The 19,725-nt window shown below is 41.4% G+C and overlaps 3 protein-coding genes across 13 annotated transcripts in view; 2 read left to right on the top strand and 1 right to left on the bottom strand.

Moving 5' to 3' along the window:
• Window positions 1-9,573, top strand: part of rhbdl1 (rhomboid, veinlet-like 1 (Drosophila)) — a 60,357-nt gene extending 50,784 nt beyond the window's left edge. For all 9 annotated transcript variants that reach the window (XM_044337001.1, XM_044336999.1, XM_044337008.1 and 6 more), the window contains 3 exons: window positions 960-1,060; window positions 2,936-2,996; window positions 4,261-9,573. In XM_044337001.1, coding sequence (XP_044192936.1) covers window positions 960-1,060; window positions 2,936-2,996; window positions 4,261-4,532 — 434 coding nt within the window. In that variant the 3' untranslated portion in view covers window positions 4,533-9,573. The remainder of the gene's footprint in view (window positions 1-959; window positions 1,061-2,935; window positions 2,997-4,260) is intronic.
• A 787-nt stretch (window positions 9,574-10,360) lies between these two features.
• zgc:112496 (uncharacterized protein LOC541336 homolog) lies at window positions 10,361-13,359 on the bottom strand. The gene is made up of 6 exons (XM_044337010.1): window positions 13,230-13,359; window positions 12,965-13,123; window positions 11,953-12,046; window positions 11,646-11,805; window positions 10,766-10,918; window positions 10,361-10,643 (listed from the first exon to the last, which is right to left on the bottom strand). Exons 2-6 carry the CDS (start codon window positions 13,090-13,092, stop codon window positions 10,468-10,470), a joined length of 711 nt encoding a protein of 236 aa, XP_044192945.1. The 5' UTR covers window positions 13,093-13,123; window positions 13,230-13,359; the 3' UTR covers window positions 10,361-10,467.
• Window positions 13,356-19,720, top strand: wdr24 (WD repeat domain 24). Of its 3 annotated transcripts, XM_044336994.1 has the most exons (12): window positions 13,396-13,430; window positions 14,289-14,320; window positions 14,873-14,951; window positions 15,231-15,715; window positions 15,974-16,151; window positions 16,343-17,015; window positions 17,349-17,461; window positions 17,549-17,676; window positions 17,802-17,906; window positions 18,032-18,369; window positions 18,675-18,859; window positions 19,217-19,720. In XM_044336994.1, the coding sequence occupies exons 4-12, from the start codon at window positions 15,235-15,237 to the stop codon at window positions 19,383-19,385; spliced, it is 2,370 nt and encodes a 789-aa protein (XP_044192929.1). In that variant the 5' UTR covers window positions 13,396-13,430; window positions 14,289-14,320; window positions 14,873-14,951; window positions 15,231-15,234; the 3' UTR covers window positions 19,386-19,720. The 3 variants fall into 3 exon arrangements, with proteins under 3 accessions (XP_044192928.1, XP_044192929.1, XP_044192930.1); XM_044336993.1 differs by lacking the exon at window positions 14,289-14,320 and having other exon boundaries at window positions 13,356-13,430; XM_044336995.1 differs by lacking the exons at window positions 13,396-13,430; window positions 14,289-14,320 and adding an exon at window positions 14,532-14,552.
• The last annotated feature ends 5 nt before the right edge of the window (window positions 19,721-19,725 follow it).

The following is a 19,725-nucleotide window of genomic DNA, read 5'->3' as shown; positions in this document are numbered from 1 at the left end:
TTAGCCAAAGTCATTGAAAACACCTGTGTGTGTGCATATGTGTTTGTGTGTGTGTGTGTGTGTGTAAGCCTTTAAGTCAAAATTACAAGACTCCATCATCAAATAACTGTTAAACAATAACATTGCTGCTATATAACAATATCAGAACATTTGTTTGATTTTTAACAACCCGGCTGTATTGCATGTAGTCGTAATGTAAGCGTGCAATCACTCTACAGGCTACAGTGTAGCGTATTGATCACCATTGTATCTTTCCTATTACAACTACCCTTTTAAACAGCACATTTGGCTTCTTTCCATATCTACATATCCCAGATTAGATATTGCTCATGAATATAACACAAGGCATTTTTGGAGCACACAAATAAGAAATTCTCCTCTTCAGCAAGGTTCTCTCGCATTCTTGCTTCACTTTGATCAGAGATCATCCTGAGATGGACTAATTTTAATTACAGCCTCTTGAAAGAAAATCCAATTAAGAAATATTCATTTTAATTTCTTTACCGTTTAAATATAATTAGTCAGCTGCAATTTTGGCGGACTGCTTGCACACAGGAAAGGCCTATACAATAGATAATGTGTGTGTGTGTGTGTGGGTGTGTGTGTGTGTGTGTTTGAGTGTGTATAATCTATGCTGGATGTAAAGTAAAAGGGTATGTGAAGGTCAGCTGGTGTAGCTCAGCCCCTGTGAACAGAGGATGATTTTTTCCACAGAGATTTTTAGAAAAATGCTCAGAGGAAGGTGACTTGTGTTGCTGCGTGATGAGTAATCTGACTCTCCCTTTGTTTTTCTCCTCTGCTCTAAAATGCTGTCCTTTGCTCTCTCTCTCTCAAACAACACACACACACTCACACACACACTCACACACATTTCTCCCTGCATCGCATGCCCTCCCTCTCTTACGTCTGCACTCCTAATCTGTGTGTCTCTCCGTCTCTCTCTCTCTCTCTCTCTGCAGGTTCACTGACAGTGTCCATCACCGACATGCGTGCTCCAGTGGTGGGGGGCTCCGGCGGGGTCTACGCTCTGTGCTCAGCACATCTGGCCAACGTCGTCATGGTAACTGCCATCATCATCATCATCACCATCATCATTGCCTCCATTGTTACCTCTGAAAATGGTTTTCAATAGAGACAGGATGTGAAATGAGAAAGACAGAGACCACCACACGCTCCCACCAACATCACTGATGTGTGTTCAGTGTTTTTTGCAGCAGATGAAAGTTGGAGGTTTTCCCTGCTACAGTAGCATCACACTGGTGTGATGGATTATTTTTTAAGCCAGCAGGAAGAGTGCATGTGAGCTCTTATTCAGTCAAAACCAAGAGGCTCTCGCTAAAGGCTTCTGATTTTGCTAAACCTTTCCTTTTTTTTTTCCTACACTGCTCTCAACAAGCGTATCGATGAATCTCAAGTGAACTGGCATTTCAGACTCCTCCATTAATTATTAAGACTGTGTTTGTTTGTGTCCACTGAAAAAGCAAGCAATGAAATTCCCTTGATGCTGCTTAAGAGCTTATTTTTTTCTCCTATATTTATCTGTGTGTGTTTCTGTCACAAGGCAGAAACACACATGCAAAATGCCTTCCACATTCCCCTCAAGTCTCGAGGCCGTGTTACATCTGACGAATCACTTTAACTAATGTTGCTGCTCACCGTGGGCAGCGGAGATGCCAGCAGGAATGAAAATCAAAGCGCGGTGACGGGCCCGAATCGAAGACTGTGTAACTGTAACCGTGCGTGCACAGCAGCTAACAGACAGTTGATTTGGTCTGTTATGCTTGATGCCTGTTTGTTGTTGGGAAATCCTTTAAGCCACATCTTAGTTCTGCTCTGACAAGTTTCGTCTAGTTCCTTTTTTTGAGGGAAATCTTGAAACATTGTCCAGTCTCGACCCAGTAAAGTCCCGGCCATCTGCCATCAAGCGTCATCATCCGTTTCGCTCGAAAAGACATTTTCAGATTCAGTGAGGTTTCAAGCACTGCTGTGTACGTGACTCCCTTAAAATCATGCAGCTCTGATGAAAACATCTTGGAACCATGTAGCGCACAAACTCAACATTTGACGTTACACATGTACCTCTCCCGCTTAACAGTTCTTGATGTTTAAAAAAGAGCGCTCACGTTTTACATTTGTATCTTCCAAACAGCCTTCCTTTGAGTCTTTGAACGACCCCCCCCTCTCTGCACTTCACACACACGTCAGATTCTTTCAACAGCTCTCCGTTTCAATGTCAGCAGTGTGATAACAAGATCTGTAACAGACAACATGAACTGGCTGTTCTTTGCTTGTCTCCCTGTGAGAGTCAGAGGAGTCACATCCACGTTAAGTGCCTCCCAGTTTAGACCTCCCTCTTCTGTATTATTTGTGGTAATATTGTGACTTTGTGAGCGCTGCCACTCCTTGATTCTTTAAAACGTATGGACGAGGCAGGTTTTTATCTCTTCTTTTATCCTGTTTCTTTAATTTTGCATGGCATCTCTTTTTCTGCTGTTAGAGAAGAGGAGGGGGAAACTGTCCCTGGGTGATATTCCCGCAGTCAGGAAATTAAGGAGAGACGTGATTGGTGCAATTATTCATCCTGGGGAGTAAATGTGTTATTCTAAATCAGGATGCCATTGTTCTTTTTTTCCCTCCAGAGAATCACAAGGGCTATTTATTGGCCCATTCTCCCCTTCTGTTAAATTATCTCAGCCCTAATTAATAGAGTGCCACTGGGTTAGAACCAGTAAGTGGAGAGCAGCCAGGTGTATAATCGCGTCTCAGTCTAGTGTAAGTGCTGCCGCCTCTCTCATATGGATATGGATTGTCTTTCTCTCTGGTCTAAATATGTCCAGAGGAGTGTTTTCTCGCCAAGCTGTTAATATATTCATATCATAGCTTGTTTGTATCGTGATTGTTTGTGCTGATGAGACACTTTGACTCTGTGTTGCAGAACTGGGCCGGGATGCGCTGTCCGTACAAGCTGCTCCGCATGATCCTGGCGCTAGTTTGCAGTAAGTTAAGGTTTACTCTCAACGCTCTGCGCTTCTGTTCCCTCTGCTGCTTTTATGCAGAATTCATTGTTGAATCATTTATTAGGAACCTATATTTTTCAGCATATATAATATCGGCACACCTGTTCACAGCTCAACATAATAGCAAAGTCTTTTTTTTTTCTTTTTTTTTGTGAGTGGGGCTTAAAAAGCTCTTAAAGCTGAGCAACAGACATGTCGCTCAAGTTATCACCGCTAATGGCTCAGAGTGAGCGGCTCCCTGATTGGACATGTTGCTTTGTTTTTCCAAGCGTTTGAGTCATACTACTTGTCCTTTTTCTCCACACGAGGGCCAATTCACTGTGACTTTCATTAGTGGGCAATATGTTCACTCCATCTGTCCCGAGCCTGCCGCCCCCAAACTGAAAGAGCAGCTAGTCTCTGCTGGAACGTTGATGATGTGACACTTTGTTTGTGTAAGCCACTGCGAAGGCTGAATTGGTCCTGTTTTTATACTATTAGTGTTTAGTATTTATTTGGTTCCAGAAGAGCAGGAACAAACAACAGCAAATAGTATTGGAAAGCAATTTTTAAGAATAGACTTTTGATGACTTTTGTTGTGATTTGGCGCTATATAAATAAAAATTGATTGATTTAAATCTTCCTGTGACCTTTCTTTGGCTGCAGATAAAGACTGTGATAAAAAATACACATTATGGCTAATATTTATTTACTACCAGATCTATGCCCTTTTCTTTATACATAGACAACCAATTATACAACTATACAAATGACTCTTCCTTAGAAGACTGATGAAAAATGTTGAGAAAGCCAAATAAACTCAACTAAAAGTTTCTAACCATTAACTATAACATTTAAACTATAACAATATGCTGGAGACTAGTCATTTGAACTCTATCTATTAAATGCACTTGCATCTTAAGTACAGACTGTATATATTTACACTGAAACTTTTTAATGAAAATGAAGATATTATGACCAGCAAGAGTTCTCAACTATGAAGAATCCAGGCAGAGAGTAAATATCAACTTTCTATGCAATCTTATGATGAGCACTGAGCCAATCATATCAGTGCTGATGAGGTTTCAACCTTTACAAAATATTTAGTTCAAAGAACCAAATTTTCTGGATGAGATTTAACAGGATCATTTTAGCCTGATAACGACATGTAAGCCTGGATTATTTAAACCACGATTTGATTTCAAGCAGATACTAAAGCCTCCACACTTAACTCTGTCTTTCTTCTCTCTTTTACCCTCCACAGTGAGTTCGGAGGTGGGCCGTGCAGTCTGGCTCCGCTTCTCACCGCCGCTACCCTCCTCGGGGCCCCAGCCCAGCTTCATGGCGCACCTCTCGGGGGCCGTGGTCGGCATCAGCATGGGGCTGCTGATTTTACGCAGCTATGAGGAGAGCCTGCAGAAGCAATGCTCCTGGTGGGTCATCATCTTCTCCTTCATCACCTTCCTTCTCTTCGCCATCTTCTGGAACATCTTTGCATATGAGCTGCTGGGGGTGCAGATACCTCCTCCTCCCTGATGAAGCCCCCCCCCCCCTCCTCCCACCCTCTCTCCTCCACATACACACTGACTCCAACCCAACCCTGAAAAAGCCCTCGATCATAGTTAACTTTACCATTTCCTCTCAAGTTAGACCCAAATGAAATGATATGAAATCATTCAAAACTAAAGTCGACCAAGAATCCTTTTTTACAGATACTTTGCAAATCAAAGAAATACGTCTCTTTTATTAAAGAGGGATTACAGTAGCAACAAGTACAGGTGAAAAGTTCCTCAGATCCATTTGAGGAGCATTATATCTTTTTATATACAACACGTCGAAAACTCATCCACATTACCAGCTCGAACCTTTCAGTCTTGTGCTCTTTTTTTTTCAGAGGCTTTATGAAAAGCCTCATCAGTCATTTCTTTCAGTCATACAGTCAAAGACCTCAAGTAGGAAAAATCGGAGTTCGGGATATGTGCCTCTGGTGAAAAAGGAAACGCGGGCAGGGATAGCGAGGAGAAAAGTAGGAGTATGTGCTGTGGCGGTCACAATGCTGGCAAAATGCTCAAAAGCACAGTCGCATTATGTAATACTAAGAGAAATTTTATGTCTTTCTGAAAGGTCAGAAATCAGGATTAGCTGCAGCAGCGCCCCTGGAGCTGATAGGGATTCAGTGTTTTGCTCAAAGGCACTTGAGTAGAGTGTTGGCTTTGAGTCTGGATTCTTCTTCTCTGGCACAAACTAGAGCTGCAGGCAGTAATAAAAACTAAAAAAAAAATCTTTAAAGAACCAATGAAATATGACTCGTGATATGAATTTCTTGTTTTCACAGCCCTGCTGTAACTCACAGGGGTCACTGTGGCTTTTCGCAAAGTCGCTGGCTTTAATTGAAACACAAGAAACAAGTAACAGAACATTTTCTTCAACACCAGCTGGCGAGTAGGACCTCCAGCGTCAGTCAAAATCCTTTGCCCCAAAGTGCAAGCGCATTAATAAACCCTTTCCCAGAGCGGTTTCAGGAAGAATTGAGGGAAAAGTTTTAAATGCAAGATTTCAGGCAAATTTCAAGTGGATTTTTTTTTATATCTTTTGTCAGATTTGAGGCATCACTGTCATTTTTACTTCATGGGGTCTTTAAAAATAGGCTTTCTATATTATTTTCATGACATTTTACCTACACTGTGGATACAGACAAGAGCATAGTTCACACAACACAGACAAAAACGTGCAGATGGGAAATGAGAGTTACCGTGTCACAGGGGAGAAAGAAAAAGAAGATGAAGAAGTTTGTGAGAAAATGAAAGCTGAAGACGTTGTTTCCTGGATGCTCATCACTTCAGCGAGCAAACTCCTCCTGTTACTGTGTCAAAACGCTAAACACTGACTTGCTAGACGCACCATGTAAAATATGCCATATCATGCTCTGTGGCTCTCAGCGAGACGAGAACACACACAAACACACACAGACACACAAACACACACACACACACATCTCCTTTTTCGTCTTTGAGAGCGGCCACTGCCTGATTCTGTAGGTCAACGTGGACAAACTATAGTAAAGAAGATCACAAACACACACAAACACACTGGCCTCTGCGTGTTCTCGCACTGACAGACTGAACTGGGGAGGGCGCGGATGTGTCATCACATGACCTCTGACCTTCGTGTCCCAGAGGGCATTGGGGTCTCTCAGTCAGGCCCGGTCTATACCTCAGTTTATCATTCTTAGGGACTGTATACTTTTGTAAAGGAATGTACCTATAAAGAAAAAAAAAAGAGTGTTATTAAGTTGTCCCCGTTTTTCATTTGATAGTGGATGTGTATATTGTATGTTCATAACCAAGAGTATATTTATTTGTTTGGTTTTTTTTTCTCTTTGAGGGAAAAAGAGAAAAGTTTCAAATGGTGCAAAATTAATGCTATGATTGTTGTTCTTCTGATAACTCCTGTATGGCTTTGATCCTCGGAAAAATAGTCTATGAGGCAAAATCCCCTGGTTTGTTAGATGACCATCAACGACTCAAGCTCACTTGATTTTATAAATCTTTAGTGCTTTACAAAATAAGCCATAGAAAGAACTAATTGGAGAGGAGAAAAGCAGAGGGGGAAAAAAGGTTGAAACCTGCTTATTGGTAGCGTCAGTTCATATGTATTTTTTTGTGCAATCAAAAACTGAAAATCCTTTCTTCATTGTGAATATTCAACAGGTGAAGTGAAAGAAGACAAACTGTGCAAGAACATGCCTGGACTGTTTTGAGATATTAGGTATTTTCATGTAGCTAGACTCATTTTTACAACTTGTTCTCTAACTTGTTTGTAGTCGGTGGAGCAAATGCCCACATCCCCCAAATCCCCCCCACATCCCCTCCTTGCAGTGTACAGATGCCTTGCTGCAGTTCTTCTTTTGCAAATAACAAATTACGGACAGAGCTTCTGTCATATATTATCTCCAGTGCGATTCAAGCTTTTGGAAAGCTGAGGCGAGGATAGCAATTACATTTACTCATGCAACGTTCCATTTTTCAGTCTTTCAATCAATAATTCATTTGAATGTCCACTGGCTGCCTGGGAAAAAAAAAAAGATTTTATGCATTTGCCAATCTTGATAGTTGGTCATAAATACAGTCCTCTGCGTTTGGCTTCCACATGAAAATGTCAGTAGTAACAGAAGACTACATGTTAAATGAGGGCATCAGTAGGAAATAGCCAGAATAAGCCTTTTTTCAGACATTAACTACACAAAAAAAGAAAGGATCAGTCAGTGCGTATTATTAATGGATCCTTGATGGAAACTCTTGTGTATACTAGGAAATATTATTGCTTGGGATAGCAAAGATACATAATGAATAATGCATACATAACCTGTTAGCCTATAATGAAGACAAAGCGGATGCCTGAGAGGAGGTTAATGTGCCTCTTTAACTTAAGATTCATAGGAACCCAGAAGGGTTGTAAAAAGGGCTAGTAAATGGCTATGTTTTTGTTGAACACATTAACTGTGAATATCACCCCTCCTGGAAGTGCACGCACGGCTAAAATCGAAGGCTTGTGAATTCTTGTTGCCCCCAAACCTCAAAAAAAAGAAAAGAAAAGATGTTCGACTGAGTTCAGCTCACACAAAGCAAAATATTCACACCTGTATAGTTTTATTTGTTATTTATGCCAGTCTTGTCTGAACAAAGCAGAGAAGTGCATGTATCCTAAATAACCAGGTGGGGGGAAAGTTTTCAGGAGTAGTTTATTACTTTTCTGCATGCCAAATCTTCTGGCACTGAGCCTGAGCACCAACGACACCTTCCAAGAAGTCATCGTATATCTGATAAAGCCTCTCCGTCGCTCAGACAGCGGTTCATCTTAAAGGAGATGCCTGACTCTCATCCTCTGGCTTGACAGTATGTGACAGTTTTGGTTTACATGGGATGGAAGGACAGAAGACACAACAAACGACAATGCCGGCACTCCTCACAAAAGGTAAATGCTAGGTTGGATCAGCCGCAGGAACGAACTCTTGCAGTTAGGGTTAGGATTAGGGTTAGGGGCACAATAAAGAAACACAATGCGTACAAATCTTGCAAGAGTTTAATAAAAAGTCCCTCCAGCTGATCCAATCTAGCACCAACCGTCACTAAACCTCAGCAGGGCTGTGAAGCAGCAGCGTACGTGCTCTCCTTTCCTGTCATCTCAACACCCCCGGTGTCAAGATGATGCATGGCTGCCGTGAGGATGCACCAGAGCCCAAAGCTAGACCGCAGGATAGGATATCTTCCTTTAATAAGTGGATCTGACAGGCTGCATGATGTTAATTTAATTGCTGTCTTTGAGTGACATATTTGTTTTCAACAGTATGAGGAGAAGGCATGGTGAGGAATGGCATGAGCTGAATAGGAGCAGCCCATCAATAACATGTGATCCGTCACTTTTGGGTAACCCACTTCCCTCCCCATGATTGGTTTGGAGCTCACGTGTCTTTTACTCAAAAGAGGTCAACAAGATGAGGCGACACAGTCATTATTGTGGTGCAAGATGGTTTTAAAAGGTTAGTGCCTGCCTCAATGACACATGAACCTTTGTTGATTGTGACTGTACCCAAAATACCGTCCATTTGTACTCGTCCATTCAAAAATGCAGCATAACTTAATTACTACTGTTTCTTTTTTTCCTGTTCCTGTATCTCGTCATAGGTGGGCTTTTTTGCACTTGTTATGATGTAGTTAACTGACATGTTGTCGTGTGCCATATTCTCTACTGCCATAAACATTCTTTGATGCTTTTTTACCTCCCTATGCCAATCCATTGTGCTGTTATGCCCAATGCCTTGTTAATTATAGAAGCCCAAGATTAAGCACCGGGCAAGAAGGCTGCTTTCCTGTTAGCCATATTCCACATGATCATGCACAGAGTCCATAAGAGAAAGAAGCCACAGTGCAAACAACTGAAGTTGTTAATATATCCAGTAGCTGCTCTGAATTGCTGCTTGCCATCAAGCTGGCCAGATTGCCTTTTCTTAGTGTTTTTATGCTACTTGGATATGGGTAACTCACTGCAGGACTGTGCAGGTAAAGCAGGCTGCTGTAGCTCCAGAGATGGATACTGAACTATATTTACAACAAGAGTCATTGGATGATCACCAGTACATAGATTTACACTGTTTTAGTAAAGACGCTGAAACCTGAAATGCCGGTGTAGCAGTTCTCTAACCTCTATGCCAAGAACCCCCAAAATTACAAGATGTTTAGGTTTAACTCCAAAATTATTCTGGATGATGAAACCTTCAAATGTGTGAAACAGGGTCAGATTCCTAATTGGTGCTTATTTAATTGAACAAAACTAGCTGGGATTCAACAAACAAAAACACCACAGTGCAGATAAAACGTCCCTCTTTGAATCCCAACACTTGCAAATCATCAAAGTTCCACAATCTATGCTGAAATGTTTTAAGTCTACAGTATTAAACTTTTAATGGGGGACGCTGCTGTATTAGTGAACACTGATTTGTGTCTACCATAGCTAGAAACAACAAAGGAGTTTGTCTTTGAGTCTGTAACAGAGCACAGATGTACAGCTCCACTGAGGACAAACTGGTAAAAAACAAAAAAAAGTAAGACTGTAAAAGTATTCAGGGTTTCTTTCTGGAAATAAAAAGGTACATTTTCTGGTTTCTAGTTTTGGTACAAATCATTTTTATGTTCACAAATACTGCCCGAGCTACTCGCGGTCGTGCAAATATCACAGGTGGTCTCTCATGAAGTGAGAACGGTTTCCCTCCGACGGTTTTCGAACAAAGTCATATCTGTGCTGCTGTGGTCGTTTTCATGAGCTGCTTACTTGTATCGATAAAATGGTGCCAAGCTTACAGCAACTTCTCAAACCAGACAAGAGGTTGCACCAACACAGCGTTTACAAAAAGAAAAAGCAGAAGAAGCTATTTTTCTCTTGGTCACGAGGAAACTAAAGGAAAAACTAAATTTACATATGGATAATTTATATCAAAAGTCCTCATTAATTATTTCACAATCTATTGTACTTTTTAAATGTTCTGAACGGAACCATTTTATATTGTATATATATGAATATATTTTGTTTTATTTTTTACTGTTCATTGTACTTTGCTTTAATTTAGAAACAATATAAATAAAGAACAATACTGTGGCAACATCCCACGGCTTTTTTTTCATCATTCAACCTGAAGTAGAAGAACAAGTGAATAATTACTTTCAGGACTTTTAGTTTACAGCAATATGAGTAAACTACATTAAGCTAAACTTACATCTGTTCACTATTTACGCAAATATACTGCATACTTGATTACGATTATTTGCATGTAAAGCATAAAAAATAAACCAATCACCCAACGCTCAATATATTCTATTTAATATAAAGACTTTATTATTTCTGGAAAAATATCAAAAAACGGACAAACAGCGGGGCTAAGGGTTACTCTAAACGTTATTTTACAGTAGTTGTAATTTCATCTAGTTTTGAGCTTCTTCGTTGGTCTTTGGTCAGTGTCTGAGCAGTTCTGCGCCACACCGCTGCCCTTCACATCCACATCCTTCAGAAGCGGGAACTGCTGCTGAGTGGCGATGGTCGACGCCCACAAACACAGCTCCAGTCTGTGGGGCGTCCAGTCCTGCTGGGGATCCGCTGTGGACGAGAGGGGATCCATCGAATACAGATTCAGCCTCAACACTGAAACAGCTCAAAATACAAAGTGGACACATGCAGACGTACTTCTACCGTCCCTCGTGTCTCCGTCATTACCTCACCTTTGTTTAGTCTTTTAGTCAGCTCCAACATCTTTCCCAGGTAGAGAGCGTAGTGCTTGGCTGTGTACTGGATGGGCTTCAGTCCCGGCACACTCTCCATGGCTTCATCAGACATGAATGCAGCCTGCTCTGGAGCTCCTGCTGCCAACACAGCTGGAACAAAATGGACAGTCAGCTACAAGCCAAACTGAAGAGTAGCCATGAACTGCATACTAAACCCTTACATACTATTGGGGTCAAATATGACCCATTTTGACAGTTAAAAGTAATAAAACACATTAAAAAAAATTTTTTTAAGCTTGAATTTTTGACTTTTCCTAAAATGGCCCAGAATATACTAAAATGTGAATATTTTAATACATTCTTGCACATAGAGGGTGTTCTGGATCACTGTTGATTGATGGTTTTAATGGTTATAATGAAACCTAACATTCAAATGTTGCATCCTTCACTTTCAATAAATAAATAAAATAATTATTGCTCTCTTGTTTTGGATAACAAATGTATTTTCTCTATAAACTTATAGTGTCAAATCTTAAGAAAACACTCTCTCTGAAACATTAATGAAGGATCAATCACCCATTTATTAATGACTGCTAAGATATCTATGGATGCAAAATACATTTGTGGTTCAAAATTTGGTAAAGGGACTAATTATAAAAGAATATTTAAGCTGAGTCAGAATATGAACAGTATGTAAAGGTTAAACAGAGAACTCAGCCACTCAGTCAGCCACTGTGAGCACTTAATGAGAAGGCAGTCGGTTTGTCCTTTAACAGGATCACAGAGACATTTTATCGGGGTGAGTTCTTGAACTTTTGTCAATTTGCTGAAAGCCAGTTCGATACAGCGTCCTCATAAACAGAGACTTTGTACTAACCTGAAGCTGTGGCTGGGCCAACTCCTTTCAGGGAACTGAGCTCCGTGATTGCTGCCTGCACATCAGGAAGGAGACTGAAGGCCTTTCTGGAACATTTCTCCACAGTGTCCTCGCTGTTGGAAGCCACCAGCTGCTGCAGCCGTGGCCTGAACTTCCCTCTCTGCAGAAAAGCATGCAGGGCCACTCAAGGACGCAGCTGATGCATTGAGTGCTGTTAGACTGTTGGTGCCACTTCATATCTGTACTGTATGTTTATTGAAGCAGTGTGAGAAAAATCTGTGGTGTGAGATTATTCTACAGTACTTACAGTGAGCTTCCACTCCATCAGTTTCACCAGCTCTGACTGAGTGATATGTTTGTCAGGTCGAGTGGAAATGACTGCAGGCAGCTCCTCTTGGTACCTGACCACAGATACACACAGATTAGGACCAGTTATCTGTAATCTTATACTCAGGGCAAGGCAAATTAAGTCAATTCATATAAGACATTTCATACAAGGTAACACTAAAATCTAGAGCTGGGCGATATGGACAAAATCAAATATCATGACATTTTTGACCAAATACCTCGATATTGATATTGCGACAATATTGTAGGGATGACTCTTGGTGGTTTCACGAAGTATTTACACAATGAGATTTCTGATAAATAATCATCAGTAATGTGGGTATAATGGCTAAGTGGGTAAAGGCAAATAATAGAGCAGTCTGGTGAGTTCAGAAAATGACATCACTTTACTGTAATGCAGCCTTTAAAACCAGGAAAAGAAAACACTTATGCCATCTCACGATATTACAGTATCCAAAATCTAAGATGACATCTAGTCTCACGTCATGATCATCGATATAATATCGATATATTGCCAAGCCCTAATAAAATCAATGAAAAGTCATTTGAAAGAGGTGAATAAAACATTTAAAAGCATGATAGAAGAGTAAAAATTCAAAACAGCAAAGAACATATTCGTCTTTGCTGTTGGTTCTCAGGTCATCTGCAAGTTTGATAAATTTTCCAGCAATTCTTGAGAAAAAAAGCAAACATTTAAGAAAAGTATGCATGAAAAATATATTTTTTTAAGGCAGCAATGTCCTTCTTCTCCTATCATATCTTGTTAATCACATTGTGTTGTGAATCAGTGTAAGTCCATAATGTAGAAACATGTATTTTTGAGTGATTACTACACAATCAAGCTAATTAAAACTGATTTACCACACAGTGTGAAGTGTTATTGTGAGTCTACATCTCTCAATCATCCAATGAAGTTGAGTGTGATTTTTATGAGTATTGCTGTAAGGAGAGGGGGAAAAAAGGAGGATTACCACTTGTCAAGATTCAGCAGCTTGCCAGGTTTCTTGCCTTTGGCCTCTTTGGCCTCCACTACACCCCAGTACTTCTCATACACACTCCTCCATGTGGCTGGGTCCTCACAGGCAAACAGAGCACTCATGGCAGCAGAGAGAAACAGCTCACAGCATCACCTACAAACACATATAAACATAACATGAAAGCATTTTACTCCACTGTTGAACCTACAGGAAAGTACAACCGCATTAATGTGTCCTTAAACATGTATTATTTACTCACCATAAATGCGCTACGTTCACTTTCGTTTAGGATACCTGAAAACTAAAAACAAATCCACAAAGTGACCGATGATCAACTGTATGATCCTGAATGAACTGTTGTACTTTTATTTCCTCAGTTTCGAGATACAGACGGAATTCCCGCGAGATTATACGAAATACTACTTCCGGTGCCGCTAGCAGTGAGCAACAGTTTCAGAAGGTTAGCCCCACCGCAATTCTCTCTTATTTACTTTGTAAATATACCTTTTACCTATCAGGATACAGGTTTTTCTATTTTTGTAATTGTGTGATATAACTGTAAAACTTAGCAAGTGGCGTGCGCGTTTTCTTCGTCGCAAAAGTGTTCGTTGTCTAGGTTAGCCAGCTAGCATTAGCATCACATTCCTGTCATGTTTATAGTACACTGGACGAGTTTAGCTGTTTCCAGCCAAATCACCGCGGAGGGGCGGACAGATAGCTACGCCGCTGTATATTTACACTATTTTTGAGTACAGATAACCACCACCAAAGCACGAAATCAAGGGTGTAACACGGTGGAGGTGGAGGTGTTAAAGTGAGCATCTCACCATTAGATTACACACGTTACATGGGTGAGTTAGTTCCCGCATCGAGCTGGGCGGTGATTAAAACAAACGAACCCATGTCAGTTGGGTAGACAGGTAAACAAATACAGTGAACACCTGGCAGTATTTTCAATGAACTGTATAAAATAATAATTTGAATAAAACACCATGAAGGGTAAGATGCTATCAGCCCTTTTGTGCAGTCAAAAATATTAATTTATTATAATTTTAAGGAAGTCAACAAGAATAGTTTGGTATCCTCTTCCATGTTTACATTTATTTATTGTAAAAACAAGCTCCTCAGTTGATACAATCAACTATGTGAAAGTTTCAGTTTCAAGTGAATGCGCCATAATTCTACATTAGTCAATATTTTATTTATGTTCATGTCTTCCGCGGCAAAGGTAGCATAACAGGGGATTTTTCATTTTGTTTGTAAAGATATTTAAAGGCCCCCTCCACTCAAAAGTGTGTTTATCTTCTTGTTCCAACAGTTGGATGTTTGAGCTTCACTGTGCAGAATGATGTATGTGCAGAGTTTGACACCACAAGGCTCTTTTCACAGACGTCTGCTGAAAGTGGACAGTTTCTCTGTGTTCATTGAAAACCCAATTTTAAGGAGTGGGTCTACAAGCATGATTTGTGACATCACAACTAGTTTTGAAGCCAGTCCTGGTTCAGTATTCAACTTACACAAGTGTGATGTGGAAACCTGAAGCCTCCAGTGCACAAACACTGAAAAAGGACTTTACAGTGAAGTAGGAGACATCTTGTGTCCATTAGTTCAGCTTTTGAAATGAAAAGTATTTGCATATTCATAGATCCTGCATTTTTTTTAATGAGGGAGAAGGATTAGATAGATAATTGAACTTTTTTTTTTTTTACAGAAAAACCATAGTAGACACAAATTATTATTAAAAGTAGAGTTTATATATATATATATTTATATATATATATATATATATATATATATATATATATCTTAAACATGTCTGGAGGGGATCTTAAAGTATTTGTGCTAACTATCAACCCAGAAAGTATCATGCTGTGTGTTGCTGACATGCTGATCTCTCACTAGAAAGTTGGCTCTCATGGGAGCACATGAAGAGGACTCTGTGCTGCTGCGGACATTGACGAGGTCAGCAGTTCTTCGCCAAGTAAGTACTGCAGCCATTCCATCGGCTAAAATGTTCAAATAGATATAATTGCATTGATTTGTTTGTTGCACACTGGCACCCCTCCTGCTCCTTACACCTAGTACTGCATAAATCTAACATTTTACTTTGCTCCAGTGCCACCTTCTGGTGGATTTTTGGACAGCATTTTGGTCAGATGCCTTTTCACAGCAGTTTTGCAAAAACAAATGTTCACTTGATGCATCTAGTCACTATTATTGCCCCTGAACTCAAGAAAAAAAACACTTTTGTCTGCTCTAGGAACATGGAGAAGATGTCACGGGTCACCACAGCTCTTGGCAGCAGTTCCATCAGTGGCCGAACTATGTTCTGCCACTTGGATGCTCCTGCCAATGCCATCAGCGTGTGCCGTGACGCCACGCAGGTGGTGGTGGCTGGCCGCAACATCTTCAAGATCTATGCATTGGAGGAGGAGCAGTTTGTGGAGAAGCTGAATCTCCGTGTTGGCCGCAAACCTTCTCTCAACTTCAGCTGCGCAGATGTCATGTGGCACCAGATGGAGGAGAACCTGCTGGCCACTGCTGCTACCAACGGGGCTGTAGTCACCTGGAACCTGGGGAAACCCTCTCGTAACAAGCAGGACCAGCTGTTTACTGAGCACAAACGCACCGTCAACAAGGTGTGCTTCCACCCCACAGAGGTTTACATGCTGCTAAGTGGCTCGCAGGATGGCTTCATGAAGTGCTTTGACCTGCGCAAGAAGGAGTCTGTCAGCACTTTCTCAGGTTGAATATTATGTGCTAAGAATTCAGTTTTAAATATTAATTTTTCACAAGTGTAATACAACTTCTGAGTGTTTTGCATGATATGAACTTAATGTGTATTTACAGTGTGGATTAAGGAAATACTTAAATGCATACTTTCGCTTTATATATTTGCATTGTGTTCAGAAGTAATGTTCCACCTTTAGAAATTAGGGAAAAAAAACATCTATGGTTCTTATCACTTAATATCTCTGTTTATTTTTGATTCCTTTCCTCTAGGTCAGTCAGAGAGTGTAAGAGACGTTCAGTTCAGCATGAAGGATTATTTCACATTTGCTGCATCTTTTGAGAATGGCAACGTCCAGCTGTGGGACATCAGACGGCCGGACCGCTATGAGCGGATGTTCACTGCCCACACTGGCCCTGTATTCTGCTGTGATTGGCACCCTGATGACAGGTAAAAGAAATAACTTTGTGACTCAAACCAACTAAGAAATGTGAAGTTTTCCTCTTGAAAGGTTCATACTGTATGTTACTTGTAAGTGTGAATTATGTTTACCAAGTTGTACGGTCAGTTTTATGTTTAAGCAGTTAAGCATTCCACATCTGTATTGTATTCTATTACATTTGCCACATTTTCCCATGTAGGGGATGGTTGGCTACAGGAGGCCGAGATAAGATGGTGAAAGTGTGGGACATGACCACAAACCGAGCCAAGGAGATCTACTGTGTCCAGACCATTGCCTCAGTTGCACGAGTAAAGTGGCGTCCAGAGAGGAAGTTTCATTTGGCCACCTGCTCCATGATGGTGGATCACAACATCTATGTGTGGGATGTCCGCAGACCTTTCATTCCCTTCGCGACCTTTGAGGAACACAAAGACGTGACCACTGGTATTGTGTGGCGCCACCAGCACGACCCTCATTTTCTGCTCTCTGGCTCCAAGGACAGTACGCTCTACCAGCATATGTTCAAGGACGCCACTCGTCCCGTGGACAAGGCCAACCCTGAGGGTTTGTGCTTCGGACTGTTCGGCGACCTGGCCTTTGCAGCCAAAGAGAGTCTGATCAGCAGCGACGCTAACAGAAAACCCTATCCTGCAGGCGACCGCCGCTACCCCATCTTTTTCTTCAAGAAGCCTGACCCAACAGAACAGTTTGCCCACGTGTCCAGCGCTCTTAGTGTCTTTGAGACAGACTTGGACAGTAACCGCATGGACTGGTTTGTCAAGACAGCACAACTCTACCTCCTCAGCGGGAAGCCGTTTGCTGAGCTGTGTGATCACAATGCCAAGGTGGCACGTGAGCTCAAAAGACCTCAGGTCAGACATAATGATGCACAAACAAACCTGTGCTTAGTGCTTCTATTTGAAATAATCAAGCTAAGTTTTGATGTTGCCATTTGAAACTTTGACAGATTTAGTACTGATGTGAGTGAGCGATGAGTGTATTACTCAGAAACACCCTAAAATGACTGTGCTGTGATGGTGCACGTACATTACTGGCAGTTTTCAACATAATAAATAGTAAAACATAATAAAAAAGACAAAACAAGCAAAAGTGTCAATATAAATTTGATTAATAAAAAGTAACAAAATTTGTAACTTTAAATCTAGTGCTTTGAATAACCAGACCTTTTCTTCTTTGATACAAAGGTTTCTACAACATGGACCATGCTGAGAATCATGTTCTCTGACCCAGCAAACCTCACAACACCCGGTCCTAACCACAACCTCAGTAAACTGGGTACTTTGCCTCTAATGAACAGGTAAATTAGTTTTTTTTTTAGGACACCATTACAAAACAGTAATACCAGTCATTTACAGACAAACGTTGATGTGCTTTACGTGTTCAGTTTCAGTATGAAGGAAATGGGCTCAGGGATGGGTACAGAGAGCAGACTGGAGCGCAGTAAAGGTGAGAGCAGGCAGGACAACATCCACCTGGAGCCTGGAAACTCGCACATCAGCAATAATAATGAAGGTGAGTGTCATCTTTAGACTCTTAGAGGCCAATCTGGATGCTGATGAGATCTTGATTTCGCGTTTTTGTTTGTCTAATATTCATGACTGGTATAAAAAACCTATAAACATTCAATTTCCCCTCAGAAAACGAGGAGACAGAGGGCAGTGAGGGACAGGCTGAGTATATGTTCGGCGATGCTGAGTTAGATGACGACGACCTTTATTCTATGGAACACGACAACCAAACAGGTCAGTCACACTCCCGTATCTGATGAAACAAAAGAGTTGCTTACATCAGTAGCTGCTATTTATAACTGCCTCCATGCTCAGCACTCTTTTGTCTAATATTATCTTGGCTCCTTTTGTCATGACAGAAGAGCAGGAGTACACGCTGCCCCAGGAGGCCTTCCAGCTGCGCCATGAGATCATGGATAACCCGTCCGCTCCCGAGCACCTTCAGCAAGACAAGGCCGATTCCCCACACGTCAGCGGCAACGAGGCAGAAGTCACCTGCCTCACGCCTATAGAGTCCTTCTCTCTCATCTCCATTTCCCAGCCGCTGTTCAGCCCTCATCTTCCCGCCAGCTTCTTTTGCCCCATCGTGCGGGAGATGCTGAGCTACTACGCCGAGCAGGGCGACGTGCAGATGGCCGTATCTGTGCTTATCGTCTTGGGGGATCGGATCCGTAAAGAGATTGATGACCTCACCCAGGTCAGCTGCAATGAAATACAGAAGCTGCATTTACACCATTTCTTTAGATTTTTTTTATTAGTTGGCAAAAAATATTTATATTATGCTCAAATTGCAATTGTGCACAGACAGATTCATTGGCTATCATTCATGTGGATTAAAAAAAAATCCATTAAGGTTTGAGGATACTGTTGGCCTTAAGTACAAATAGTTTACCTGTTCACTATCAAAACACTCAAATATTAAAAGTCACCTATGACATTGCTGTTTTAAAAAACTAAGCAGACAAAATAGGAAACCCTCAACTACTTGCGTTTCCATTTTAGGAGCACTGGTACATGTCCTACATAGACCTGCTGCAGCGATTCGAGCTGTGGAACGTGTCCAACGAGGTCATCAAGTTGAGTACATGCAGCGCCATCACCTGCCTGAATCAGGCGTCTACCACACTGCACATCAACTGCAGCAACTGCAAACGGCCAATGAGCAACAGGGGCTGGATTTGTGACAGGTAGGAACGTTATATAACCAGTTAAATTCAAGAGCGCTCTGTGTGTATCATAGTTAAATTAATTGTAGTATGATTGTGCGATTACTTTTCCACATTTCACATAAACCCTGTTGCTTTTTTTTGCAGGATAGTGTTTTTTTACTTGTCTACTTCTATTTAAGTCCTTTTAATTTTGTCGAAATTAGCTGTTTTTGTTGTAAAATGTGCAAAAATGCAAAAATTCACTTCTAAAGAAGCTGGTATTTCAAGTGTCATTCCTGTGTTGTCTGTTTCCCATATTTTCCTAAACACAACATCTATGCACTGTACCCTGAATAATTATATAGTTCTTACTGACAAGCGTCCTGCGTCCTCTAGGTGCCACCAGTGTGCCAGTGTGTGTGCGGTGTGCCACCACGTGGTGAAGGGACTGTTTGTGTGGTGTCAGGGCTGCAGCCACGGCGGACATCTGGAGCACATTATGAACTGGCTCAAGAGCAGCGCCCACTGCCCTGCCGGCTGCGGTCACCTGTGTGAGTACACCTGAGCTCTTCACAACCACTGTTCACACAGCTGGTCCTCTGTGGGAGCGGGAATCAGTCCTCACACCGGCCCGGATCAGACGCACAACAAATGAGATGTCTTGATCCCTCCGCATGGGCTCGGAGGCTTTTGCCACAGTGGAAAGAAGGACGGTCGTGCGTGTGTGTGCGTGCGTGTGTGTGTGTGTGTGTGTGTATGTATGTGTGTCGGACGTGGGATTAGTTCAAGAGGAAGAGGTTTATATGTGCTCTCCTGGACAGCCATTCAAGAGCAAACACAATCATGAATTGGTGAATTTGTATATAAGCGGATGTTCTGAATTAAAAGAATATAACAATATTTTT

The sequence above is a fragment of the Thunnus albacares genome, chromosome 20, assembly GCF_914725855.1.
Source record: "Thunnus albacares chromosome 20, fThuAlb1.1, whole genome shotgun sequence".
In the NCBI taxonomy this organism is placed as follows: Eukaryota; Metazoa; Chordata; class Actinopteri; order Scombriformes; family Scombridae; genus Thunnus; species Thunnus albacares.
The sequence above is the reverse complement of the archived record's forward strand: the minus strand, read 5'-3'. Positions and strand labels throughout refer to the sequence as shown.

What these genes read in the sequence shown, in the direction of transcription:
- zgc:112496 (XM_044337010.1), bottom strand. Translation starts at nt 13,092, where the DNA reads ATGAGTGCTCTGTTTGCCTGTGAGGACCCAGCCACATGGAGGAGTGTG. An exon ending in TGGCCCAGCCACAGCTTCAG is followed by an intron (nt 10,919 to 11,645) that starts GTTAGTACAAAG and finishes ATTTTGTTCCAG; the next exon opens with CTGTGTTGGCAGCAGGAGCT. An exon ending in GACTAAAAGACTAAACAAAG is followed by an intron (nt 10,644 to 10,765) that starts GTGAGGTAATGA and finishes TCTCGTCCACAG; the next exon opens with CGGATCCCCAGCAGGACTGG.
- wdr24 (XM_044336993.1), top strand. Translation starts at nt 15,235, where the DNA reads ATGGAGAAGATGTCACGGGTCACCACAGCTCTTGGCAGCAGTTCCATC. An exon ending in GATTGGCACCCTGATGACAG is followed by an intron (nt 16,152 to 16,342) that starts GTAAAAGAAATA and finishes TTTCCCATGTAG; the next exon opens with GGGATGGTTGGCTACAGGAG. An exon ending in GTGAGCTCAAAAGACCTCAG is followed by an intron (nt 17,016 to 17,348) that starts GTCAGACATAAT and finishes TTTGATACAAAG; the next exon opens with GTTTCTACAACATGGACCAT.